The following is a 27,859-nucleotide window of genomic DNA, read 5'->3' as shown; positions in this document are numbered from 1 at the left end:
TGTCCATCTGACCTTCATCAACTCTGGACTCAATCTGCTGGAAGATCAACAAACAACCTCCATGTGGTCTAAATTTTTTAATAAACCAAAGCTCCAAGCTCTCCCTCAGAGTGCTGTGAACAAGACCTTACAGAGTCCAAATGGACACCTGGACTTGTTCCTCCGCTTCCTCCTGGGTCTTTCACTGCAGACCAATCAGAGTCTCCTACGAGGCCTGCTGACACAGACAGGAAGTATATGGTGGACCAATCAGGAAACAGTCCAGTACATCAAGGAGAAGCTCAATGAGAATCTGTCTGCAGAGAAAAGCATCAATCTGTTCCACTGTCTGAATGAACTGAATGATGGTTCTCTAGTGGAGGAGATCCAACAGTCCCTGAGATCAGGAAGTCTCTCCACAGATAAACTGTCTCCTGCTCAGTGGTCAGCTCTGGTCTTCATCTTACTGTCATCAGAAGAAGATCTGGATGTGTTTGACCTGCAGAAATACTCTGCTTCAGAGGAGGCTCTGCTGAGGCTGCTGCCAGTGGTCAAAGCCTCCAACAAAGCTCTGTGAGTAAATATGTCATCATCCCTTTATTTCTATCATAAACAGTGTGATGGGTGCTGTTCTTTTAAAAACTCAAGAATATGAATTCAATGATCATCAGCTATAATCAAGCTTATGATACTTTTAATGTCCCAAAGCAGCAGAAAGTGTTTCTGAGACATTTGTGTGTCTAACTCTTATCAAAGTACCATCCAGACCCATAGGTCATTAACTCCCATCATTAATCTCTCAAAAACAAAAACCCATAATAAGAAAAATCTGTGGCATGTTCTGTTCATCCCAAAGGATCCAATCAATGTTCTTTCTGTACTGTTCTCTCTTCAGTTCTCAGTAACTCTGTATCATATACCCAGGCTCTGCAGCTGCTGCTGAACTCAATCTTATTCCTTATGTTGCTTGTAGCTTCATGTTCTCAAATCTCAGTCACTGGTTCATAAAAATGTCCTTGTCCACCCACTCAGTACAGATGACCTTCAGTTTGTCCCTGTGGAGGAGAAATTTCATAATCAGAGTTCTGGGTGGAGCATTATTGTCTCTCTGCACCTGACCTGGTGCCCTCTGTCCAGAATAATTCAGCACCTCCAGCATCCATTTGACCAAAATTAGAACAAAGGTCTGATCCTTCAGGCCCTCTGGCAGCTTTACTGGCCTCAGGTTGTTCACAGCAGACTGTAACTACATCTTCTTCTGATGTTGCTAATCCAAGCTCTGGCTTGTATCCCACCTTCAGTGCAGTCCCTTATTTCCCTAATTGCATCCAGCATGGTGGACAAACTGGCTCCACTAAGGTTCCTGTTTGTTGTCAGAAAGCATGTCTGACTGTAAGGCTGCCATAACCAGAGTTCCCACAGAATTACATTTGACTCACAGCTTTATCTTTGGGATTTCCTGAGTCGGCATTTCAGCTCATCTCCTTCACAGACACCTTTAACAGTGTTTCGTGTTTTCCTGTTTTCCTGTTTCGGAGCACAGTGTTTTGCTGTCTGTTAGCTGTTATATCTGTATAACTCGATTTATCTGGATAATAACATATTTTAGTGTAATCTTCACCTACTTTAAATAGCATACTCTTTGCTGAATCACCTGTATTCACATTACTCACTTTATTTGTTTTTAGAAATTCGCTAGCTTAGCTCAGCTAGTAGCTTAGCCCTTAGCCGACTCACTACCAGCATGGCTTCTTCTCCTGTCTCTCCTGCACTTTCCTGCTCTGGGTGTCACATGTTTAGTTACTCCTCGGCCTCCTTTAGCAGTAACGGTACTTGTAATAAATGTAGTCTGTTTGTAGCTCTGGAGGCCAGGCTTTCTGAATTGGAGACTCGGCTCCGCACCCTGGAAAATCCTACATCTAGCCAGGCCCCTGTAGCGGGTGCGGACCATGGTAGCTTAGCCGCCGTTAGCTCCCCCCCAGCAGATCCCGAGCAGCAGGGAAAACAGGCCAGCTGGGTGACGGTGAGGAGGAAGCGTAGTCCTAAGCAGAAGCCCCGGGTACACCACCAACCTGTTCACGTCTCTAACCATTTTTCTCCACTCGGCGACACACCCGCTGAGGAACAAACTCTGGTTATTGGCGACTCTGTTTTGAGAAACGTGAAGCTAGAGACACCAGCGACCATAGTCAAATGTCTTCCAGGGGCCAGAGCAGGCGACATTCATGGAAATTTGAAACTGCTGGCTAAGGCTAATCGTAGATTTGGTAAGATCGTTATTCACGTCGGCAGTAATGACACCCGGTTACGCCAATCGGAGGTCACTAAAATTAATATTGACTCGGTGTGTAACTTTGCAAAAACGATGTCGGACTCTGTAGTTTTCTCTGGGCCCCTCCCCAATCAGACCAGGAGCGACATGTTTAGCCGCATGTTCTCCTTGAATCGCTGGCTGTCTGAGTGGTGTCCAAAAAATGACGTGGGCTTCATAGATAATTGGCAAAGTTTCTGGGGAAAACCTGGTCTTGTTAGGAGAGACGGCATCCATCCCACTTTGGATGGAGCAGCTCTCATTTCTAGAAATCTGGCCAACTTTATTAACCCTCCTAAAAACTGACTACCCAGGGTTGAGACCAGGAAGCAGAGTTGCAGTCTTACACGCCTCTCTGCAGCTTCTCTCCTCCTGCCATCCCCCCAAAACCCCATCCCCATAGAGTCGGTGCCTGCTCCCAGACCACCAAAAACCAAAGCTAAAATCAGCAAAAAGCTATTTAAGCATAAAAATTCAAAAACAATAAATAATATAGCTTCATCAACTGCACCAAAGAATAAAACAATTAAATGTGGATTGTTAAACATTAGGTCTCTCTCTTCCAAGTCCCTATTAGTAAATGATTTAATAATTGATCAACGTATTGATTTATTCTGCCTTACAGAAACCTGGTTACAGCAGGATGAATATGTTAGTTTAAATGAATCAACACCCCCGAGTCACAGTAACTGTCAGAATGCTCGAAGCACAGGTCGAGGGGGAGGATTAGCTGCAATCTTCAATTCCAGCTTATTAATTAATCAAAGACCCAGACAAAGTTTTCATTCTTTTGAAAGCCTGACTCTTAGTCTTGTCCATCCTAATTGGGAAACTCAAAAACCTGTTTTATTTGTTATTATCTATCGTCCACCTGGTCCTTACTCAGAGTTTCTGTCTGATTTCTCAGACTTTTTATCTGATTTAGTGCTCAGTTCAGATAAAATCATTATAGTGGGTGATTTTAACATCCATGTAGATGCTGAGAATGACAGCCTCAACACTGCATTTAATCTATTGTTAGATTCAATTGGCTTCTCTCAAAATGTAAAGGAGCCCACCCACCACTTTAATCATACTCTGGATCTTGTCCTAACATATGGCATAGAAACTGAAGACTTAACAGTATTCCCTGAAAGCCCCCTCCTCTCTGATCATTTCTTAGTAACATTTACATTTACTTTAATGGATTACACAGCAGTGGGGAATAAGTTTTATTACAGTAGAAGTCTTTCTGAAAGTACTGTAACTAAGTTTAAGGATCTAATTCCTTCATTGTTATGCTCTTCAGTGCCATGTGCCAACACAGTGCAGAGCAGCTACCTAAACTCTGCTCCCAGTGAGGTCGATTATCTCGTCAATAGTTTTACATCCTCACTGCGTATAACTTTGGATACTGTGGCTCCTCTGAAAAGGAAAGCTTCAAATCAGAAGTGCCTGACTCCGTGGTATAATTCACAAACGCACAGCTTAAAGCAGATAACCCGAAAGCTGGAGAGGGAATGGCGTCTCACTAAATTAGAAGATGCTCATTTAGCCTGGAAAAAGAGTTTGTTGCTCTATAAAAAAGCCCTCCGTAAAGCTAGGACATCTTACTACTCATCATTAATTGAAGAAAATAAGAACAACCCCAGGTTTCTTTTCAGCACTGTAGCCAGGCTGACAAAGAGTCAGAGCTCTGTAGAGCCGAGTATTCCTTTCACGTTAACTAGTAGTGACTTCATGGATTTCTTTACAAATAAAATTTTAGACATTAGAGAAAAAATTATTCATAACCATCTCAAAGATTGTTCTTCATGTTCGGCTGCTTTCAGCACTGCTGGTATTTGTTTAGACTCTTTTGCTCCAGTTGATCTTTCAGAGTTAACTTCAATAGTTACTTCCTCCAAACCAGCAACATGTTTATTAGATCCCATTCCTACTAGACTGTTCAAAGAAGTCTTTCCAATTATTGATGCTTCAGTCTTAAAAATGATCAATCAGTCTTTATTAGTTGGCTATGTACCACAGACCTTCAAGGTGGCTGTAATTAAACCGCTACTTAAAAAGCCATCACTTGACCCAGCTGTCTTAGCTAATTATAGGCCAATCTCCAACCTTCCTTTTCTCTCAAAGATTCTTGAAAGAGTAGTTGTAAAACAGCTAACTGATCATCTGCAGAGGAACGGTTTATTTGAAGAGTTTCAGTCAGGTTTCAGAATTCATCACAGTACAGAAACAGCATTAGTGAAGGTTACAAATGATCTTCTTAGAGCCTCTGACAGTGGACTCATCTCTGTACTTGTCCTGTTGGACCTCAGTGCAGCTTTTGATACTGTTGACCATAACATTTTATTACAGAGATTAGAGCTTGCTATAGGTATTAAAGGTACTGCACTGCAGTGGTTTGAATCATATTTATCTCATAGACTCCAATTTGTTCATGTAAATGGGGAGTCTTCTTCAGACAGTAAGGTTAATTATGGAGTTCCACAGGGTTCTGTGCTAGGACCAATTTTATTTACATTATACATGCTTCCCTTAGGCAGTATTATTAGAAAGCACTGCATCAATTTTCATTGTTATGCAGATGATACTCAGCTTTACCTATCAATGAAGCCAGATGACACACATCAATTAGTTAAACTGCAGGAATGTCTTAAAGACATTAAGGCCTGGATGACCTCTAATTTCCTGCTTCTAAATTCAGATAAAACTGAAATTCTTGTTCTCGGCCCCACAAATCTTAGAAACATGGTGTCTAACCACATACTTACTCTGGATGACATTACTTTGGCCTCCAGAAACACTGTGAGAAATCTTGGAGTCATTTTTGACCAGGATATGTCCTTCAATGCACATATTAAACAAATATGTAGGACCGCTTTTTTGCATTTGCGCAATATTTCTAAAATTAGAAACATCCTTTCTCAGAGTGATGCTGAAAAGCTCATTCATGCATTTATTACTTCTAGGCTGGATTATTGTAATTCATTATTATCAGGCTGTCCTAAAAGCTCCCTGAAAAGCCTTCAGCTGATCCAAAATGCTGCAGCTAGAGTACTGACAGGGACTAGAAAGAGAGAGCAGATTTCTCCCATATTGGCTTCTCTTCATTGGCTCCCTGTTAAATCTAGAATAGAATTTAAAATTCTTCTCCTCACATACAAGGTCTTGAATAATCAGGCACCATCTTATCTCAAAGACCTCATAGTACCATATCACCCCAACAGAGCACTTCGCTCTCAGACTGCTGGCTTACTTGTGGTTCCTAGGATACTTAAGAGTAGAATGGGAGGCAGAGCCTTCAGCTTTCAGGCGCCTCTTCTGTGGAACCAGCTTCCAGCTTGGATTCGGGAGACAGACACCCTCTCTATTTTTAAGATTAGGCGTAAAACTTTCCTTTATGATAAAGCTTATAGTTAGGGCTGGATCAGGTGACCCTGAACCATCCCTTAGTTATGCTGCTATAGGCCTAGTCTGCTGGGGGGTTCACATAATGCACTGTTTCTCATTCACCTTATTTACTTTGTTTATACTCCACTCTGCATTTAATCATTAATTGATATTAATCTCTGGCTCTCTTCCACAGCATGTCTTTTCTCTCCCCTCAGCCCAACCGGTCGCGGCAGATGACTGCCCCTCCCTGAGCCTGGTTCTGCTGGAGGTTTCTTCCTGTTAAAAGGGAGTTTTTCCTTCCCACTGTCGCCAAGTGCTGCTCATAGGGGGTCGTTTTGACTGTTGGGTTTTCTCTGTATTATTGTAGGGTCTTTACCCACAATACAAAGCGCCTTGAGGCGACAGTTTGTTGTGATTTGGCGCTATATAAATAAAATTGAATTGAATTGAATTGTTTTCATTTGTGAAGGAAGACACCTAAAACACTTTAATTTAAAATTACAACATTTAATATATTAAAGAATCAGAAGTTATCAGCATGTACATGGGCCACTGGTTCAGGCAGACACAGACCATCCCAGCAGTCTGGCTGTGGCTCCCCTCCCCACAGAGCAAAGTCTCTCGGCTAAACATAACTATTTTATACTACAAGCATTATCAATTCAAAAACAGATGGAGAGAGCCGTGGTTTAGACATGGCCTTCTCAGATTGGTTCGTCAGTGGCTGGCTCTCATTGCTCAGATTTCTTCCATCAGTGATAAAGTCCCTGTAAAAGAAACACATCTCCCTGCCCTGATATGTCCCTAATCATGACAGAGCAGTTTGATCCAACTTAGTAACAGGACACGGTGACATTTACTCCTGTGCACCTAATGTACATATGGCAAAACCTTCAAGGATAAGATAAACATATTTTCCTCTGAGATTGGGAAAGCCATGAATAAGATAAACATATCTCCTAAAGTTAGTCTGGCTCTATCTGTCTGTCTGCTCTCTCTCTAATCTATTTATTTAATTTCTATTATTTGCTTCAGCCACTATTTAGTTATTTTTTATTCAAACACTATTTTGATCATTTTAATTCAACTACTGATTATACATTATTTGATTCAAGTAATAATTTATCAAGCACTTTTCCACTCAGTCTGAGCACTCAAAGCACTTACACAACACATTTACCCATGCACACCCATTCATACAAGCACTTCCATGATTAATTAAGCTAAGTGCTTTAATTATCTAACATTCACACACATTCACACTCCGATGGTTGTGTCGGAGAGCAACTTGGGGTTAAGTATCTTGCCCAAGGAAGAGGTGTAGCCTGGAGTAGCCAGGAATCAAACCGCTGACCTTCCGATCAGTAGGTGACCTGCTCTACCTACTGACCTACAGCCACCCCACCTCACATTAAGCAGGTAATGAGGGAATACTTCCCAAACAGAGACGTCCTGCTGTAATCTTTGTTGCTGTGGATGTTCCTGTTTCCACTGTCATATTCCAGAATCAGGCTCTAAAATGTACAGATGGATCTGAGAGGATTTGATTCCCAATCATGAGACAGAAATCACGTTTTTGGTAGGTTTACAGTTTGTTTTCAGAATTCCTAAACCAGAAGGTGGAGGAGGTGGAGCTCACAATGACTGCTGCTCTTCAGCAGGCTTCATGAAAGTAGCCAATCAAAAGAAAGTGATACATAAACTTTACACTTTAACAACATTGTTTGTTTTGTTGTTGTTTTAATTTTCAGATTGAATGTCGATGAACTGTCAGAGAGAGGCTGTGAAGCTCTGTCCTCAGTCCTCAGCTCCCAGTCCTCTGGCCTGAGAGAGCTGGACCTGAGTATCAACAACCTGCAGGATTCAGCACTGAAGCTTCTGTCTGCAGGACTGCAGAGTCTCACTTATAAACTGAATACTCTGAGGTCAGATCAAGTGATATTTGTTTTTTCTTTTCTCTCAAAATTAACCAGTTAACCAGATTTTAGCCATTAAAGTTTAATGTTGTTGTAATCTTCTGAGGAGTTAAGGAGTTCTTTAAACAGACACGATTAAATATTGATAAAGCAACTAACTCCTCACCTCACTGCACCCTAATTGGACTTAAACAGCAGTGTTTGTTTTGGTGTTCATCTTTTATTTTCAGACTGAGTCACTGTAACCTCTCAGAGAGAAACTATGAAGTTCTGTCCCCAGTTCTCAGCTCCCAGTCCTCTAGTCTGAGAGAGCTGGACCTGAGTAACAATGACCTGCAGGATTCAGGAGTGAAGCTTCTGTCTGCTGCAGTGAAGAATCCACACTGGAAACTGGAAACTCTCAGGTCAGCATTCAGACTTTTCCACTGATTCATATTATTGTACAAATGCAGACACTGCAGAAGCAGAAGCAAGATGGCGCCGGTGTGTGTGGCTGCTCGTCTGTCATTCTCATGTTTGTTTGTGTTTATATTGTTTTTAACCTATGTCATTTATGGAACTGAGTCTCTGCTGGTGTATGATCGCCGAACACTACTGGACCTCCAACCTTCGGTCCAGGACATGGTGATATTTGGTGTTGGTGGACAGCAATCCTTGCCCCCGTTTCTGTCGGAGATTCCGAGTCATCTGTGGCGGGTTCCTGCGCTGCCTTCCCGGCGGAGACGTCATCGTCGTCGCGGAAGAAGAAGCGGCCGGCTGGTGAAGCTGAAATTTTACCTGACGCACTCTTCTGCTTCTACCCGATCGGTGCATGGATCGTTTCTAGGATCTCGTGTGCCTCGGCGTTTCCTGGATCCCGTTGATGCCTGTTTGGTGCCCATTGTCGGCTTTGAAGCCCTTCGGCCCCGCCGCCCATGCCCTCTCCGGCTCAACATGCGCCGACAATGTCTCCGAAACCTGAGACCGCTGTGCCGGGTTTCCCGACTTGTTGGAGCCCATGCTCCAGTTCCTGTCAGGATTGGCCTGGTAAATGCCAGGTCGCTGGCGAATAAAACTTTTATTCTTCGGGACTTTTTTAGTTCCCGTAACCTGGATCTTCTGTTTGTGACTGAGACGTGGCTGAGTGTTGGCGAGTCCAGTGCTCTGTCTGAGCTTTTACCAGAGGATTGTTGTTATTTTAACTCACCGCGGGCTTCAGGGAGAGGCGGAGGCACAGCGACTGTTCACAAACAGGACTACAAATGTAAGCAGTGCTTTCTACAGTCGTCATTCTCCAGCTTTGAGTTTACCTCGTTTGAGATGAGGCACATTAACCCGGTTTTCTGCGCTGTGGTTTACCGGCCCCCCAAATACAACAAAAACTTCATAAATGACTTCTCTGATTTTCTAGCAGGGATTATACCTAATTATGAATATGTTCTTATTGTTGGAGATTTTAATATACATGTGTGTTGTCCTGATAAGCCACTGGTAAAGGACTTTTTAAGCCTTCTTGACTCTTTTAACCTGGTACAGGCCGTACCCGGCCCTACACATGAGCACGGACACACACTGGACCTGGTTCTTTCCTGCGGTCTGCCTGTGACTAACCTGGAAATCTGTGACTCTGTATTCTCGGATCATCTGCCTGTGTTATTCACTGCTAGTTTGACGCGTACTGCAGTTAAAACTCGCGCTCCTGTTCAGCGCTGTCGGGTTATTAACCCGTCCACTGCCGCTCAGTTTTCTACTGCTTTTTTTCACCTCTGTGGTTCGTCTGACTTTCTCTCCTCTGATACAGAAGAGCTTATTTCTTGGTTCTACTCTTCCTGTCAAACCATCCTGGACTCGGTGGCTCCATTAAAAACCAGGCAGCCAAAGACTAAACCTGAGCCGTGGTTTAATGACAGAACTCGTGCTGTGAGGAGGGAATGTCGCCGAGCTGAACGAAGGTGGAAAAAAGATAAACTGCAGGTGACTCTTCAAATTTTAAAAGACTGCTGGCGTCACTACCAGAGCACGGTTAAAGAGGCAAAAAGGGAATACTTTGCAAAAATTATTTCCTCCAACAGCCATAACCCACGGGTTTTGTTTAACACTATTAACTCTGTGCTTAATGCTCCCCAGAATGCCTGTTTGGAAGCTTCTCCTGATACGTGCAATAATTTTCTGCGTTTTTTTATTGAAAAGGTTGCTAGTACCAGGGCTCTTATCACAGCTCCTGGTTCTGACCCCTCTGTTTCAGTCCCTTGCTCTGCTGTTTTCACTCAGTTTGAGTCTGTGACTCTCTCACTTTTAGAGGATGTGATTGGCCATATTAAGCCATCAGGTTCCCCCCATGATCCTGTCCCTCCACGATTTTTTAAAGAAATTTTATCTAGTATAGGGCAGCCTGTTCTTACCATTATAAATAGCAGTCTGTCCTCAGGTGTGGTCCCTGCTATTTTTAAACATGCAGTAGTCCAGCCACTGCTTAAGAAACCTGGTCTTGATCCTGCTGTGCTGGCTAATTATCGGCCTATTTCCAAGCTGCCTTTTCTTTCTAAGGTTTTAGAAAAAATTGTGTACTGTCAGCTGAAACAGTTTTTAGATGAGAATAGCACCCTGGAGGTTTTTCAGTCAGGTTTTAAAACCCTTCATAGCACAGAATCTGCTTTATTAAGGGTTTTTAACGACATCCTTCTTGCATGTGATTCTGGGAACCATGTTGTTCTGGTTTTACTTGACCTAACTGCTGCCTTTGATACAGTAGATCACAACATTTTAATATCTCGTTTACACCACTTAGTAGGCATTGGTGGCACTGTTCTTAAATGGTTCAGTTCTTACCTGGCAGAGAGAACTTTTTCTGTGAGCATTCTTGATGCTGAATCATCTGCTGCTTCTCTGCCATGTGGTGTCCCACAGGGCTCAATTCTGGGCCCACTGCTTTTCTCACTGTATTTACTGCCTCTGGGTTCTATCCTCAGAAAACATGGAATCTCATTTCATTGTTATGCTGACGATTGTCAAATTTATTTGCCCTTGAAGAAGAAGGATATCCATTCCATAAAACATCTCCTGGCATGTCTAGGTGATATTAAAGCTTGGTTGGCCTTGAACTTTTTAAATTTTAATGAAAAGAAAACAGAGGTAATGGTGTTTGGACCCAGTGGCTCCTGTGAGTCCTCCTCTGTTGACCTGGGACCCTTGGAGGTATATTTTAAACCCATTATTACTGATCTTGGTTTTAAGGTGGACAGTGATTTTAAATTGGACAGCCAAATCAGAGCTGTGGTTAAGTCCAGTTTTTATCATTTGAAGCAATTGGCATCAGTAAAAGCATTTCTATCTAGGCAGCATTTTGAAACAGTGATCCATGCTTTTATTTTATCTCGACTGGATTACTGTAATTCACTTTATTTTGGAGTCAGTCAGTCGCTACTCTCACGTCTGCAGCTGGTTCAAAATGCTGCTGCACGACTTTTGATGGGAACTCAAAAGAGAGAGCACATGACCTCTGTCCTGGCCTCACTTCACTGGTTGCCTGTACATTTTAGGATTCATTTTAAGATTCTTATGTTTGTTTTTAAATCTTTGCACAATCTTGCCCCGCCTTACCTCTCTGAGCTTCTTCACCCCTACATACCTTGCCGGTCTCTCAGGTCAGCAGACCAGCTGCTCTTGGAGGTACCAAGATCAAGAAGGAAGCTCAGAGGGGACAGGGCTTTCTCTGTTGTTGGTCCTAAGTTATGGAATGACTTGCCTTTGCAGGTTAGAGCGGCCCCTTCACTGTCCACTTTTAAAGTTCGTCTTAAAACCCATCTTTTTTCCTTGGCTTTTAACTCCAGCGGGATCTAGTTTTAAACTGTTTTTTTTTTTTTTTTTAACCTGAAAGAGTTATTAAATTGTTATTTATTTGTGTTTTAATGTACAGCACTTTGTGTCAGCTGTGGTTGTTTTAAAGTGCTTTATAAATAAAGATGGTATGGTATGGTAAATGGCTAACCTTTAAGGAATTATCAAGGGGATATTTTTCATTTTCCTTTTGATGGATTATCTGAATTACTTACAATTTGCATCCATAACATATAGTTTCCTTTCATAGTGGTAAGATAAAATATATAATAAAAATAGTCTAAATAGATGAACAAACTAAATTCAAAGATGCTTCACTAAAAGTATAACATGTAGAAAAAGGTGAAAAGTTTTAAAGAAATTTGAAGGTATTTACAAACTTATTTTAAACCTACATTGAAAAACTGAGTGGGAGCTGCAGCTTTTTAAGCTGGCACAGATTACATGTACATTTACAACTTGGGTGGATGGGTGAATTAGCAGAAAATCCTCCTGACCTGCCCATAAACAACAGCCTGCCACACAAACACTGTGGATCCCACTCACAAAGTTTTCCCACTGTGAGCACCTGGAGATGTTCCTGAGGCAGGACGTGTGCTTTTATCTCTGTACCACTAAAACTGAGGGAGAAATGGCAGTTTAAAAAGTGCCTCTGTATGTGGCTGTGGCCCCAAAGAGAGGAGAAAAGTTACCATTGGAGTGAATGTGGAGGCTCCTCCTGACACTCTCAGTCTAGGGTGGGTTTGAAGAGGATTTCCAACTTTCTGCATTTATTTCAAATGGCAACAAAAAAGATCATAAAAAGCTAAAAATTTAAAAATGATCAAAGTTACAAAAATAAAAGTAAGGGCATAATTCTCCAGAAAAAGCTGAACGTTTTGATACCAAGAAGGTTTCTATTGCTCAAAGCATGAGGAAGGAGTTAGACTGAAAAATGCAGAGAAGGATAATAATGTGAATGTTTAACAGCATCATATTAATAATACAAAAATAAATGAAGAACTTTAATTTATCCCAAAGTTGGGAAATCACTGTTCCAGCTGCCAGAACACCAAAAACAGCCTAAATTTGACCCTCAGAGGTCGATCATGTTGTTAAGGTGTTGCTGCATCAATATTATGGCATCATCATTTAGAAGACCTTTATGAAGCATATTTTTACTGTGTTTTTACTATTGTATGACAAAAGCTAAAGCTGTTCACTGCTGGGCACTGATAGAGGAACACAGGAACACCCCAGGTTTCTGTCAGCTCTGTAGCCGGGCTGGCAAAGAGTCACAGCTCTGTTGAGCCCTGTATTCCTTTAGCTTTAAGTAGTAATAACTTCATGAACACCTTCAAAAATAACATTTTAACCATCCGTAAAAACTGGCAGCACAGTGGTAAACTGGTTAGACTGGTTAGCACTGATAATAGGTTTTACTTCCTGTTTGTATTTGTGAGGTTTATTTAGTTCCCTCACTGCTCCTCTTCCTCTCTTTGCTAAGGTCACTCAGGTTTCTGTGTTTCAGTCATGCTTCCTCTTTTATTTTGGTAGGTATCGTCTCTGGTGTCTTAGGTTTAGTTTGACTTCCTCTCCTGTAGTTGTCTAATTATTTTCAGCTGTGTCTCGTTACCTGCTGTGTTCAGTTTCCTGATGACCTCAGGTGTATAAATATCCCTGTCCTTCCTCTCAGTCTGTGAGTGCTTCCCAATGATCCATTTTGCTGAGGAAGGTTCCTCACTGAGAGAAGTGGCCCAGAAATCTCTGCATGGAGGCCATAATAAGAGCAGTTTGAATTCTCCTGATCGTAAGGAAAGGAGCTTCCATGCTGCCTTTATTGCCTCCTTTAGCATAGGAGACACTGGGACATCCTTTATAACAGTGTTTCTCAAACTGGGGGGCGGGGTCATGACGGGTGGGGGATGAAGGACCTGGGAGAAAAGTGATGAAGAACAAATGTTGAACCTCAGATTGATTCTCTGGTATTGCAGATGTTGGTATTGGTCTGATACCAAGTAAATCCAGGGCCAGTATTGGTGATACTGATACAGGCAGCTTATGTTGGGGAGAGCCGAGTGTCAGGATTTATGAGATGAAACACTTTGACAAACACATTTTAATGAGCACTGACTCACTGTAATGTTTCCTCTCCACAATAATTAGTTAACACAATAAAACACATCTTTGAGCTTTTTATGGACTCTGAAACTGGACTTTTTTGGAGACCAGGGCCCTGCACTACGAAGCCAGCTCAGCATACCCAGGGTCTCTTTGGGGGATCTGGGTTCACTGAGCCTAACACTGGTGATCAGGATAAACCGTTTTTATCAGGTTAAGTTCAATTCAATTTCAATTCAATTTTATTTATATAGCGCCAAATCACAACAAACTGTCGCCTCAAGGCGCTTTGTATTGTGGGTAAAGACCCTACAATCATACAGAGAAAACCCAACAGTCAAAACGACCCCCTATGAGCAGCACTTGGCGACAGTGGAAAGGAAAAACTCCCTTTTAACAGGAAGAAACCTCCAGCAGAACCAGGCTCAGGGAGGGGGGGTCATCTGCCGCGACCGGTTGGGCTGAGGGGAGAGAAAGACATGCTGTGGAAGAGAGCCAGAGATTAATAACAATTAATGATTAAATGCAGAGTGGAGTATAAACAAAGTAAATAAGGTGAATGAGAAATAGTGCATTATGTGAACCCCCCAGCAGCCTAGGCCTATAGCAGCATAACTAAGGGATGGTTCAGGGTCACCTGATCCAGCCCTAACTATAAGCTTTATCATAAAGGAAAGTTTTAAGCCTAATCTTAAAAATAGAGAGGGTGTCTGTCTCCTGAATCCAAGCTGGAAGCTGGTTCCACAGAAGAGGCGCCTGAAAGCTGAAGGCTCTGCCTCCCATTCTACTCTTAAGTATCCTAGGAACCACAAGTAAGCCAGCAGTCTGAGAGGAAAGTGCTCTGTTGGGGTGATATGGTACTATGAGGTCTTTGAGATAAGATGGGACCTGATTATTCAAGACCTTGTAGGTGAGGAGAAGAATTTTAAATTCTATTCTAGATTTAACAGGGAGCCAATGAAGAGAAGCCAATATGGGAGAAATCTGCTCTCTCTTTCTAGTCCCTGTCAGTACTCTAGCTGCAGCATTTTGGATCAGCTGAAGGCTTTTCAGGGAGCTTTTAGGACAGCCTGATAATAATGAATTACAATAATCCAGCCTAGAAGTAATAAATGCATGAATTAGCTTTTCAGCATCACTCTGAGAAAGGATGTTTCTAATTTTAGAAATATTGCGCAAATGCAAAAAAGCGGTCCTACATATTTGTTTAATATGTGCATTGAAGCACATATCCTGGTCAAAAATGACTCCAAGATTTCTCACAGTGTTACTGGAGGCCAAAGTAATGCCATCCAGAGTAAGTATCTGGTTAGACACCATGTTTCTAAGATTTGTGGGGCCGAGAACAAGAATTTCAGTTTTATCTGAATTTAGAAGCAGGAAATTAGAGGTCATCCAGGCCTTAATGTCTTTAAGACATTCCTGCAGTTTAATTAATTGATGTGTGTCATCTGGCTTCATTGATAGGTAAAGCTGAGTATCATCTGCATAACAATGAAAATTGATGCAGTGCTTTCTAATAATACTGCCTAAGGGAAGCATGTATAATGTAAATAAAATTGGTCCTAGCACAGAACCCTGTGGAACTCCATAATTAACCTTAGTGTGTGAAGAAGACTCCCCATTTACATGAACAAATTGGAGTTAACCCAGGGTTTCTGCTTGTTACGACCCGTCTAGGGGCCCGGAGCGCAACATGACTGAGAACACCATTCGCCCCCCAAGACCCAAGCAGCCACACAACAACCGTCTATGCAAATATATATACACAAAGCTTTATTAGTTCACAGACAGATACACAGAGCGATTCACATCAGGGTGAGCCCAGGCCAAAACAATAAACAAAACGGGAACTAAAAACTACCGTGATCCGGCGTCTAACCTAAACCAAAAAGAAACAAAACAAATAACACTTGCTTACCTCCCTACCTATAACAACACAGGAGAAAACTGAAGAAACAAACTGGCGGCTCACCCCTACCCACTCTGGAACAGAACATATGTTTAGTATGGTGGCTGGTTGAACGCTTGGGGACACAAATGATGCTCTCGGGTCCGCATGGTCCCTCCAGGCTCCTAAGTAGGGCGTGTCCCTCTATCGCAGCCAACCGTCAGCAGGCGGGAGCACCAATCGAACCCGAGCACCTGCACAGACAAATTAGCATATAACAGACACACCCACACACAATACCCTTACAGACGTAACACCCCCATCACCAAGAATTAAACAGCGTTTAATTCCAACTCCTAGACAAGACGTCTGCCAGAACATTTTCAGTGCCTTTCTTGTGGCTAATCTGCAGGTTGAAATCTTGCAGAAGCAGAGACCAGCGCATTAGCCGTTGGTTTGAATTGCGCATCTGGGACAGAAACACCAAGGGGTTATGATCAGTAAAAACCTGAACTGGGTCCGCACTGGACCCAACATAAACCTCAAAATGCTGGAGCGCTAGGATCATTGCAAGCGCTTCTTTCTCAATTGTGCTGTAATTTAACTGGTGTTTGTTAAACTTTTTTGAGAAATAGCAGACAGGATGATCCACCCCCTGTGTATCTTCCTGTAGAAGAACGGCTCCTGCACCACAGGCGCTGGCATCAACGTCCAACTTAAAAGGAAGCGCCGGATTTGGAGCGACAAGGACCGGCGATCCACATAACAGGGTCTTTGCAGAATCAAAAGCAGACTGACACGCGGATGTCCATACAAATGGTTTTAGAGGGCTCACCAGCGCAGTAAGGGGAGCCACCACACTAGAAAAGTTCTTACAAAAACCTCTGTAATATCCGCACATTCCGAGAAATCGCCTTAGCGTTTTTTTTGTCTGCGGAACAGGGAAGTCGAGAATAGCCTGTACTTTGGCTGTTACGGGTCGCACCTGACCATGGCCCACTTGCTTCCCCAGATAAGTAATGGTCGCTTTTCCAAATTCACATTTAGCCAAGTTTAATGTGAGTGAGGCTTCCTGAAGACGATTAAACACAAGGGTTAGGGTTTCTAAATGGTCAGACCAAGTAGATGAATAAACCACAACATCATCCAAGTACGCCTCACAACCACAAACTCCGGCCAGTACTTTATCCATTAAGCGCTGAAACGTAGCAGGTGCGTTCCGCAGCCCAAACGGCATTACTGTGTACTGTAAAAAATGATCGGGGGTCACAAAAGCAGAAATATCTGAGGCTCGTGGAGTCAGCGGCACTTGCCAATAACCTTTTAACAGGTCAAGTTTAGTTACGTATTGGGCTGCACCAACCCGATCGATACAGTCATCCATCCTCGGAAGAGGAAAAGAGTCCGGTTTTGTGATCGCATTCACTTTCCGGTAATCATTACAAAAACGAGAGGTGTCGTCAGGTTTTGGAACCAGAACACAGGGAGAACTCCAAGCACTAGCACTGGGAATTGCCAGTCCGTGTTTGACCAAATATTCTACCTCCTGCTGCATGATCGTACGCTTAGCAGAGTTAATGCGATACGCGTGTTGCTTGATTGGTGGGTGACCCTGCACATCAATATCGTGACATAGCACAGATGTTTGTTGGGGATGGTCAGAGAAAAGCAACAAGTGGCTCTCTATGAGGGCAAGAATGTCAGCTTTAGCAGGGGCAGAAAGGTCAGCCAGGAATGACTCAAGATTATTCAGCACCTCAGAGTTTGTTAGCCGACCCACTCTCACATCCTCTCTCCCGGTCAAACCATCATCAGAAGGTCTGTAGGAAGACACAGAACACACAGGGACTGGGGCAGCAGAGCTGTCTCTCGAGATATAGCGTTTCAACATGTTAACGTGGCAAACTCTGGTTTTCTTTCCTCTATCTGGAGTGTGGATCACGTAGTCTGTGTCACTGATCTTTCGCTCCACGTGATATGGACCTGCAAACTGCGCTTGTAAGCTGGATCCTGATAAGGGCAGCAACACTAACACCATTTCACCAGGCTGGAAATCCCTGGTAACACATTTCTTGTCATAACGAACCTTCATCTTATGTTGGGCATGAGCTAAATTCTCCTGCGCTAACTGGCAGGCATGGTGGAGCTTCTCCCTAAAGTTACTAACATAGTCCAACACGTTATGTTGGGCTTGAGGAGTCTCCGACAACCACTTTTCTCTAAGGAGACGCAGAGGTCCACGTACCACGTGACCGAACACAAGATCAGCGGGACTAAATCCTAAAGACTCTTGTGTGGTTTCTCTCACGGCAAACAACAGCAAGGGCAAACCCTCGTCCCAATCTCTACCAGTGTCAAGACAAAATTTCCGCAGCATCATTTTCAGAGTCTGATGAAATCTCTCTAAAGCACCCTGTGACTCTGGGTGGTATGGGCTGGAGGTTATATGCTTAATTCCCAACTCCTTCAGAACCTGTACAAACAGCTTGGACATAAAATTCGTACCTTGGTCCGTTTGAACAACGTGTGGTAGCCCAAACGTAGAAAAGAATGTAGTAAGGGCCTTCACAACGGTTTTTGCTTTTAGAGATCGCAGGGGAAAAGCTTCAGGAAATCTTGTGGCAGCACACATTACTGTAAGAAGGTATTGGTGACCGGCTTTGGATTTTGGCAGTGGGCCCACGCAATCCAGAATGATTCTCTCGAAAGGTTCTCCTATCACTGGAATAGGGTGTAAAGGTGCCTGTGGGATAGTCTGGTTTGGTTTACCCGCCATCTGACATACGTGACACGAGCGGCAATACTTCAGCACATCAGATTTTAACCCAGGCCAAAAGAAACTACGCAACACACGGTGGTAGGTTTTCTTAATACCAAGATGCCCGGCCATACCAGAATCATGAGCCAAACTAAGTACCTGTAACCGATAGGGTTGCGGTACCACCACCTGGGTGATACTGTGCAGGCCACTGGAGTCAGGGGACCATTTCCTCATGAGGACTCCATCCTGTAGGAAGAAGTAAACGGGGCATCTCTCTTCGCCAGAGGCTGCAGCAGAGGTCATGTACACACTTAGAGATGAATCGTTTTTTTGAGCATCTGCTAACAAATCCCTATTTAGCTCTAAGCTCAACTCAGATCCCTTTTCCAGCATGTCACCCTGTACTCCCCTCAGCAGGAGTCACTGGAGCAGGCAAGAGACTTTCATCTAACGCAGCCATAAACGTGTCAGCACAGCCAACAACATCAGAAAATTTACGCGACTGCGCACGAGTAACAGCACAAGCGGGGAACACACTTGATGCATCCAACACTGATGCGTCTGAACTGCAGCTTGACGCTACAGGCACATCAACCACTTCTGGGGTGGGAAAAACACGTCCACCAGCTAAATCGTTCCCCAAAATAAACGTAACCCCCTCAGCAGGCAATCGGGACCTCACTGCGACTTTAACACGGCCGGTTACTAAAGGCGAATGTAAGTACACAATGTGTAACGGCACACGGATAACACTCATTTCGATTCCCCATACCAGCACATCTGACATACATGCAGTCTCATCAGACAGTGGCAGCACAGAGTCCAACATAAAAGATTGATGAGCCCCAGTATCCCTAAGAATAGTGACCGGCACCATCTCTTTCCCCTCCCCAGTCCTAGATACATAACCTTTGGTGATGAACTGTTCAAAACCAGGTTCCACCCCACAGCTAGGTCGCAACTCATGAGGTGAGAGCATCTCAGGCAGCGGGGAGATTAAACCAACAGACATGGGGGACTTCTGACTCTTCCGCTGTTCTTTTTGTCTAAGCACAGGGCACCTAGCAATTAAGTGCCCTGTTTCATGACAGTAATAACACTCACGGTTATCACCACCCACAGGCCTGCGATTTTGACCAGACACGAACAATCTCACTTTCTTCTCTGAACCCGTTTTCGCACCGCGGGAGAGAGCAGTGGAAAATACGGTTTTATGAGTTAACGTGAACTCATCAGCCAAGACAGCTGCCTTGGTGAGCAGTGTCACCTTTTGTTCATTCAGGTAAACAGCCACCTGCTCCGGCAAGCACTTCTTAAATTCCTCCAACAGAATGAGCTCTTTAAGATCATCAAAATCTTTCACTTTGCTAGCCTGACACCAACGCTCAAACAGCCGACTCTTCTCCCGTGCAAATTCCACAAATGTCTGGCCTTCAGACTTCTCACAGCTCCTAAATTTCTGGCGATACGCCTCAGGAACAAGTTCATAGGCCTGCAACACAGTCTTCTTAATAATGTCGTAGTTAAGACTATCCTCAATAGACAGGCTAGTACACACTTCCTGTGCTTTACCAACAAGTTTACACTGTAACAGTAGTGGCCAACACTCCTCGGGCCAGCTCAGCGCGGCCGCCACACGCTCAAAAACATTAAAGTATGAGTCGACTTCTGCCTCACGAAACGGAGGAACTAATTTTATGTGTTTAGCAATGTCAAATGCTGCAGGAGCAGTGGAGTGCGGGTGAAGGGAGACAGGAGTAGAAGCCACCGGCGGACCATTCCGCTCAAGCTCTAAAGCCCTGATGCGGAGATGCATCGCCTGTATATCAAGTTCCTTTAACCGCAAAGTTAAACGCAGATCTTCTGTGGACATACCCGAAGGAGGACCTAACCCCGCACTCGGCTCCAACCCAGCCGTAGGCGCGCCAACAACCTCTGGGACAGCCTGCGGGTCAACCCCCGCACCAGCCTCCGCTGGTTGCTTGGCAACCACTACCTGCAAAGGAAGCACGCCTTTGTCCACCAACCCTGCACCCAGAGCTGCCATCACATCTGCTTTACGGGCACTGTAAGACACAGCAATGTCATAACAATTGGCGATAATTAACAAATCCGCTTTCCTACAATTCTCCAGCTTATCCCATGACGGAGCAGTAACAAAATCATCTAGAGAAAACTCCATAACACCCCCCCCACAGCACAAGAAAAAACCACAACCACCAAACAACACACAAAACCCAAGCGAAAAAACAGAGGACGAGCCCCCAATTCATGTTACGACCCGTCTAGGGGCCCGGAGCGCAACATGACTGAGAACACCATTCGCCCCCCAAGACCCAAGCAGCCACACAACAACCGTCTATGCAAATATATATACACAATGCTTTATTGGTTCACAGACAGATACACAGAGCGATTCACATCAGGGTGAGCCCAGGCCAAAACAATAAACAAAACGGGAACTAAAAACTACCGTGATCCGGCGTCTAACCTAAACCAAAAAGAAACAAAACAAATGACACTTGCTTACCTCCCTACCTATAACAACACAGGAGAAAACTGAAGAAACAAACTGGCGGCTCACCCTTACCCACTCTGGAACAGAACATATGTTTAGTATGGTGGCTGGTTGAACGCTTGGGGACACAAATGATGCTCTCGGGTCCGCGTGGTCCCTCCAGGCTCCTAAGTAGGGCGTGTCCCTCTATCGCAGCCAACCGTCAGCAGGCGGGAGCACCAATCGAACCCGAGCACCTGCACAGACAAATTAGCATATAACAGACACACCCACACACAATACCCTTACAGACGTAACACTGCTGCAGGGTCACATGAAAGGGGCGGGGCTGGCAGCATCTAACCAATCTAACAGATGTCTGTGTAGATTCTCAGTCATCCAGGTCATAGTAGTCTCTGGAGCTTGAAAAACCAACCAAGTAGTTTTCATGATCAGTGTGATGCTGCTCTGCTATTGGTTGGAAAAGAAGGAAGTGTGTGTGTGTGTGTGTGTGTGTGTGTGTGTGTGTGTGTGTGTGTGTGTGTGTGTGTGTGAGCTCATTAGCTTGCTGAGTCCATGTTAGCATTCATTAGCAGAGTGAATGGACTCATAGCCACTGTTTAGCTCCCTCAGCTGACATTATAGGCTGTAGTTGATGTTACTGATGAGGAAGACTGTGAAGCTCCATCAGCTGGAGCTACAGAGTTCCCACGGAGACGGCACCATCTCGGGATCATTCCTCGGCTGACTGAGAGACTCCAGCAGAGATGAGCTGGAGGTGCAGAGACTTGTGCATCAGCAGAGATCTTCATCAGCCTGCTCTCCTCCTCCTCCTGCTCCTCCCAGACTGTAAATGTGCAGCTTCAGCATTATAAGGAGCAGATTTTCTTGTTGCTCCTGGAGTGAAACGGCCGACCAGTTTGTGCCACAGAGCTCCCGAGCATCACTTCAGGCCTGCAGCAGCTTTCATTGGTGTTCCAGTTGGTTTATTGGAAGAATATCTGCTGGCTGGAGTGTGTGTGCAGAGAGAGTGTGGGCCCACCTTTGCTTCATGGAGCCTCATTGAGACTTTTGTCATTGAGCAAACTTAAAGGGACATTTCAGAGAAATTCTAATCTTTCATTTCATTGTTAAACATTTCCAAATCATTTCAGTTCATTGTGTTCTGCAGCTGCTTTGAGTGCTGTTTGCTTCTTCCTCTTATTTCCTGCTAATAAGTTCAGAGGATTTGGTGACTCCGTGTTACACTGAGCATTTGTGAGTGGGCTAACTTTGCTGCCCACACTGCACAGTTTGCAGTGCAGCTATTCTAGTGTTCTTCTAGTTCATCTGAAGGGAACAACAAGACTCAGGACACTAAATCTTCTTGGAAGTCCTCGTGTTTCATGAAGGCTGTTTGCTTTAAAGAACCCAGGGCCCTTACCTGCCACAGTGAGCACAGGTGGGCTGCAGGTATCATTGACTTAGTGAGCTTTGTTGTTGTGTTGCAGGATTCTCATTGGTTTGGACTTCAGCTCAGCTGGGATCAGAGATGGATGGAGGGAATTTAATGTCAGTCCTAGAAATCCTAAACAAGGATCAGGAAAGGAGTTTGAGTGGATCAGCAGGAACATAGAAGATGGGATTTTTCAATAGCACATTGCAGCATTCAGGCATGAATCTAACACACTCACACAGATTGATGGAGAGCTGCATTGTCACAGCTTTGATTGGTCACAGATTGAGCAGAGAGAAGTGGCTCTCTGTGTGCGCACTGCTGAGAAAAAGCAGCTCAGTTCATTTGTGCTCTGTTTCAGTCAGATCAGCATTACTGAGGAGCAGGAAGTGGAGCTCAGCTCTAAACACTCAGCGTGAGGACTGAGTGAAGAGTTTGAGGACAGAGTTTTGGAGCTGCGCTCACAGCTTTGAGCCGTCCATGCAGAGTGCTCATTCTGATAACATGTCCCCTCCTAAAAACACTCCTCTGAGCATCCATCACAACCACAGCAGGTAGAAGATGGGCTTTGTTTCTCTCACTGATGTTTGTGGGATTCATTGAAATCTTCTCCTCCTCAAAGTCAAACTCCTCCAAATCCAGATGCCATCAGGACAGCAGCAAAAATCCTGGTATCCACAACTTTGAGTCCCAAACTGACTCTGAGCCTCTTTAGTGAATCCAGCAGCTTTTGAACTTCCAAAGAAGTCTTTGAGCTGCAGACGTCAGGAAATCTGAGCCCAAATGTTCCTTTTTCTTTCAGATTCCACCTTTGGAATGAAGCTTTTCACAGGCTGCTCTCCTTTAAATGAGCTGCATCAAACAGCAGGGGAAGAACACACTGTGCTGAAGGAAGATGTGGGTTTTGTAGTCCATCTTCTGCACATTGTAGTTCCAACACATCCAGCATCACGTTGTTAAGGAGAGACGAGTGTGAAGCGGTTCAGATTCTCAGCGCTCTTCTCTTTTCCTGAGTCCTTATTAATTCTCCTGACACCTCCCAGCTTAGGAAAAGGAGATAGGAGACACTTTTAGGATGTCCACTTTGTCTCAGGCTCAGTTTGTCCTCCTCAGGTGCTGCCTGCCTCTCTGGATCCTCCTTCTAGTTTTTCATGGCTTTTTCTTCTGCACTTTGTTTCCATCAAACTAATCAAAGGTTCAGTCAGTCTGCTTCTGCATCTGGATTTGGCTCCTCTCCTCCTCAACACTCCAGGACATGACAGGATACCAAGGCCAGATGTTCTTGTGCAGCACAAACACTTTTTCAAAGCTTTTTCCAAATGTTGAACTTGCTGTGGAAGCAGCTCCCAGTTTGAGTCCAGGAGACAGACCCCCTCTCTGCTTTAAGATCAGCTTCAAACTTTCCTTTTGGATCAAGCTTCTAGTTGGAGCTGGATCAGGTGACCCTGAAGCCTCCCTTAGTTCTGCTGCTATAGGCTCAGGCTGCTGCTGGACTTCCCATGATGCATTTCTTCTGCACTCCCCTCTTTTCCCTCCTGATGCTTTGATCTGCCACTACTGCAGCTCCTTAACTCTTCTCTCTCCTTAGTTTGTGTTTGGTTCTTGTCTCTCTGAGCTCATCTCTGCTCTCTTCTCTTTGCCCTCACACTGAAACCAGTCATGGTCCGAGCTCCTCCTGGAGCCTGTTTTCATTGGAAGCATCTTTCTGTCAGAGGGAGTTTTTCCTTCCCACCATCACCAAGTGCTGCTCACAGTGGATTGTCTGATGGTTGGGGCTTTCTCTCTAAGATTGGAGGCTGTTACCTTACACTGTTACACAACCTGAGATGATGCTGTTGTCTGTTGGCAATTGTCACTTATAAATAAAGCTCCATGAAATTGAATGGATGGAAATGGATAGATGTTATTGTATGTGACAAACAGGAAATGATTGCTCACAGATGGATTGTTGTTTTGTGTGTCTGCAGTCTGTCAGGCTGTCTGATCACAGAGGAAGGCTGTACTTCTCTGGCCTCAGCTCTGAGCTCCAACCCCTCCCATCTGAGAGAGCTGGACCTGAGCTACAATCATCCAGGAGACTCAGGAATGAAGCTGCTGTCGGCCGCACTGAAGGATCCACACTGGAGACTGGACACTCTCAGGTATGGAGAGGATGTCTGATAGAGGAGGAAGAGCTGGAAGCATTTCCTGTGTCCTTCACTCACTTCCTGTTTGTTTCATGCACATGTGACATCAACAATCACACATGCAGGAACATTTTTCCTTTGCTCACAACAAAAACACTTTTGGAAGTGAACAATAAGGGATATTAATGTAGGGGGTCTCCAAGGAGAACTTCTCCAGGAACAAGTTGTAGATATCTCAGGATATTTAACAGTGCAGGATTTTGGGAAAACTCATTTTTCCCTCTGAGCCTGATTCAGATCAGATGAATGTGTGCACAGAGAGGCCGAGGACATATTGATGCTAGCTTCCTACAAACACTGGAAGCAGGAAACTGTTAGCCTAGCTTGATCCAAAGAAGAACAAACTGATCAAAGGTTTCTAATCAGAGCTGTGGTAGAAGCTGACAGCTACAGGGAGATGTTTTCATTTAAAGGCAGCAGCCCTGCACAAATGCATTTCTGCATTTCTTTCAGAGACAAAGGTCACAGTGTGCTTTGAAAAGCCAACACACACTATAAAATAATGGAAGTGACAACAATGCAATAAATCAGTGCATTTAGAGAGGAGCCAGGTGCAGATCCAGAGGCAGGAAGGAAGTGAGAAAAAGGAGCGTTTATTGGGCCAAATGCAAAAGTCCAAAATGAGGAAACACAAAGTCCATCAAAGAGAAATCCAAAGCAGGCAGGAAAAGAGGACAGGATATCCACTGGGAGCTACCTGCAAACCAGAGACAGGTGGGAGCAAAGCACAGGTGCAGACGCTGAGAGACGAGCTGATTGGACGGTGTGTCCATGTCAGGATTGGTGGGCTATTGGAATTCTTCCTGGATGCTGTTGCTGCTGTCGCTTGTTCTTGGATTAAGGATTACACACTTGGGACTGTGAAGGAATGGTGGGAGGGGTCCTGACCCACAGCCTGGATAGGCCCGCTGTGGTACCCTTACCTGTTTCTGGAAGCTTCTGACCAGGGCCGCTGCTAGGCTCCGAAACATTGGGGGCGGAGCCTAAAAGCTTTTGCTGTCTCTTCTTCATATCCACCCCTGAGCCCCGCCCCCTGAGCTCTGCCCCTGAGCTCCACAGAGGAAGTTGTTCTTCTTGGTGTGATTATTCTGCGTGATGTAGTCTCAGATTTCAGAGCCAGTTTTCCATTTTGAGCTCATTTCCAGCTTCAAGTCTTTTAACAACCTTGTGCAGTTTGCAGATCTTCTAAGTTCTCAGCTGGAAGACAAAAGCTGCAAATTCCCTTCAATGAGTCATTTTGAATTGATGTTCAAATGAAGATTCAAATGTTGTTCCAGTGTGAAAACAATGTGTAACTGGAAGATCCTGTGAAGCACTGCTGAAAGACAAAGAGCCCAACACGTGGACATCCTCTGTTCTAACATCATTTCAGCTGTTGGGTTAAATCCTCTTGACTTTTGTGCCTTTCTGACTGTATAAAGGACACTTTGAGACAAAAACAGGAAAACAATCTGATGGTGCTGCAGACTAATCCACAGGATCTGATCTCCTTGATCCGTGGATCATTTTCCTATACTTGTCATATTCAAAGGTCAGACATCTTCAAGTGTGTGTGTGCCTCTGAAGCACAGCTGTGACTCTGTCACTTCTTTTCCTCTACTTAATGATGGAGAAGAAGTTTGATGAGACCAGTGCTGCATTTGAATGCTTTCTTTCTCATCAACAACATCCAGACTGAAAGCTTCAAAGAATGAACTCCAAAGTGTTCAAACAGGCTCCCACTGGCCATCACTGCCTCTGCCTGTAGCCGGGTCAGACCTGCAGCTGCAGGGTTTTGATGCTGATCTGAGAACAGTTCAATGATGCGGTCATCCCTCGTGGTGCTCGCAGCTTCACTTTCATCGGCCCTAAAGGGAAATTAGCCGTGCGGCCGAGCCAGAACAAAAACATGTAGAAAACAGAGACGCAGACGCTCAGAGGAAGACAGGAAATAACCTCTGACCCCCCTCCTCCTTTCAGGGCGGAGCCTGCTGGAGTGCGATGGCTGAGCCCAGGTCTGAGGAAGTGTAAGTGTGTTTTTAATGTGATTGATGAAAACAAAGCAGCACACATTCAACCATCTTCAAACTGTCACATCACTCATTCACATCTCTGATGTCAGGAGTCATCATCAAAGTGTCAATCAATGAACAGATGATGGATCAATAACTGCAGCTGGATTGTGTTTGTTCTCTCCATCAGATTCCTGTCAACTCACAATCGACACAAACACAGTGAACACAAAGCTACAACTGTCTGACAACAACAGGAAGGTGACACATGTGGAGGAGGTTCAGTCATATCCTGATCATCCAGACAGGTTTGATTATTATAATCAGCTGCTGTGTAGAAATGGTCTGACTGGTCGCTGTTACTGGGAGGTCGAGTGGAGAGGAGACGTTTATATATCAGTGAGTTACAGAAGAATCAGAAGGAAAGGAGGCAGTAAAGACTGTGTGTTTGGATGGAACGATCAGTCCTGGAGTCTGGACTGCTATCATGGTCGTCCTCAGTTTGTCATTCACAATAACAGAGAAACATCCATCTCCTCCTCCTCCTCCTCCTCCTCCTCCTCTGGCTCTAACAGAGTAGCAGTGTATGTGGACTGTCCTGCTGGCACTCTGTCCTTCTACAGAGTCTCCTCTGACACTCTGATCCACCTCCACACCTTCAACACCACATTCACTGAACCTCTTTATCCTGGGTTTAGGTTCTTCTATCCTCTTGGTTCCTCAGCCTCTCTGTGCTGAGCTGAGTGTAAAGAGCGTCCTCCTGTTAGAGAAACACTCTGACTGTTGAACAGATAGTTCAGTCTGTACATGTCTGTCTCTTTCACTCACAAACACGTTTTCACATTCATGGATTCAATCAGTTGATGTTTGAAACTGTTCTCAATGATTCCTTGTAAACTTCTTCCTCTTCAGTCCTTTAAAGATGGAAGCTGCCATTATTCCAGGATCCACATGTTGTTTTTCTGTCTTTTTCCACTCAAAGCTTCACAGTGAATATCAGGATGTTGTGTTTCTCTGAAGCTCACTTCACAACCAGCTCCTCTGCATTTTCAACAAGTCTGAGCTCATTCAAATCCATCCAAATCTTTCATTTCTCTTTCTTAATGCCATTTTTCCAACCTCTCCACATGCTCTTACTGTTGGACTCATTTTTGGAAGCTGTGATGGAAGCAGGACAGGAAGGAAGCTCTCAGCAGGAGCACCTTTTCACAATAAGAGCACATTTGCATGCTTTGTGCTTTTGAACTGATCCAATGACAGAAACATGAACTTCCATATTGATCAGATGTTGATGTGCAGCTCTGATGTCACTAACATCTCCTTGAAGTCTTCATTGATGGTGATTTGTGGCCCTCTGCTGGTGAGAAGATGAACTGCATGAAGTGTTTGAAATGAGCTTTTTCTAATTGGACTGCTGACTGCTGTTAACCACACTGAGACCAACACTGATGTCTTCAACACAAACACTGATGTGGATGAACAGTCACTAAAGACTATTAATGTCTATTTGTGTCTTTAACATGTTTGTGTTTGTCACAGAGAAACTCTGGATTGGATTTCTGGATCTTTGCTCTTTTCCCTGCAGTTCGTTCCCACAATGA

At 44.3% G+C, this 27,859-nt stretch overlaps 1 protein-coding gene across 1 annotated transcript; it reads left to right on the top strand.

Annotated features, from left to right (window-relative positions):
• Window positions 1–514: 514 nt before the first annotated feature.
• On the top strand, window positions 515–27,859 carry LOC115776928 (NACHT, LRR and PYD domains-containing protein 12-like; the record flags this gene model as incomplete). The annotated part of the gene is made up of 7 exons (XM_030724731.1): window positions 515–552; window positions 7,417–7,590; window positions 7,812–7,985; window positions 24,049–24,222; window positions 26,227–26,273; window positions 26,449–26,455; window positions 27,844–27,859. Coding segments are annotated over 7 exons (630 nt in total), but the record flags the coding sequence as incomplete, so codon positions are not given.

Source organism: Archocentrus centrarchus, unplaced genomic scaffold, assembly GCF_007364275.1.
Source record: "Archocentrus centrarchus isolate MPI-CPG fArcCen1 unplaced genomic scaffold, fArcCen1 scaffold_41_ctg1, whole genome shotgun sequence".
Lineage (NCBI taxonomy): Eukaryota > Metazoa > Chordata > Actinopteri > Cichliformes > Cichlidae > Archocentrus > Archocentrus centrarchus.
This window is presented reverse-complemented; position numbering and strand designations above follow the sequence as displayed.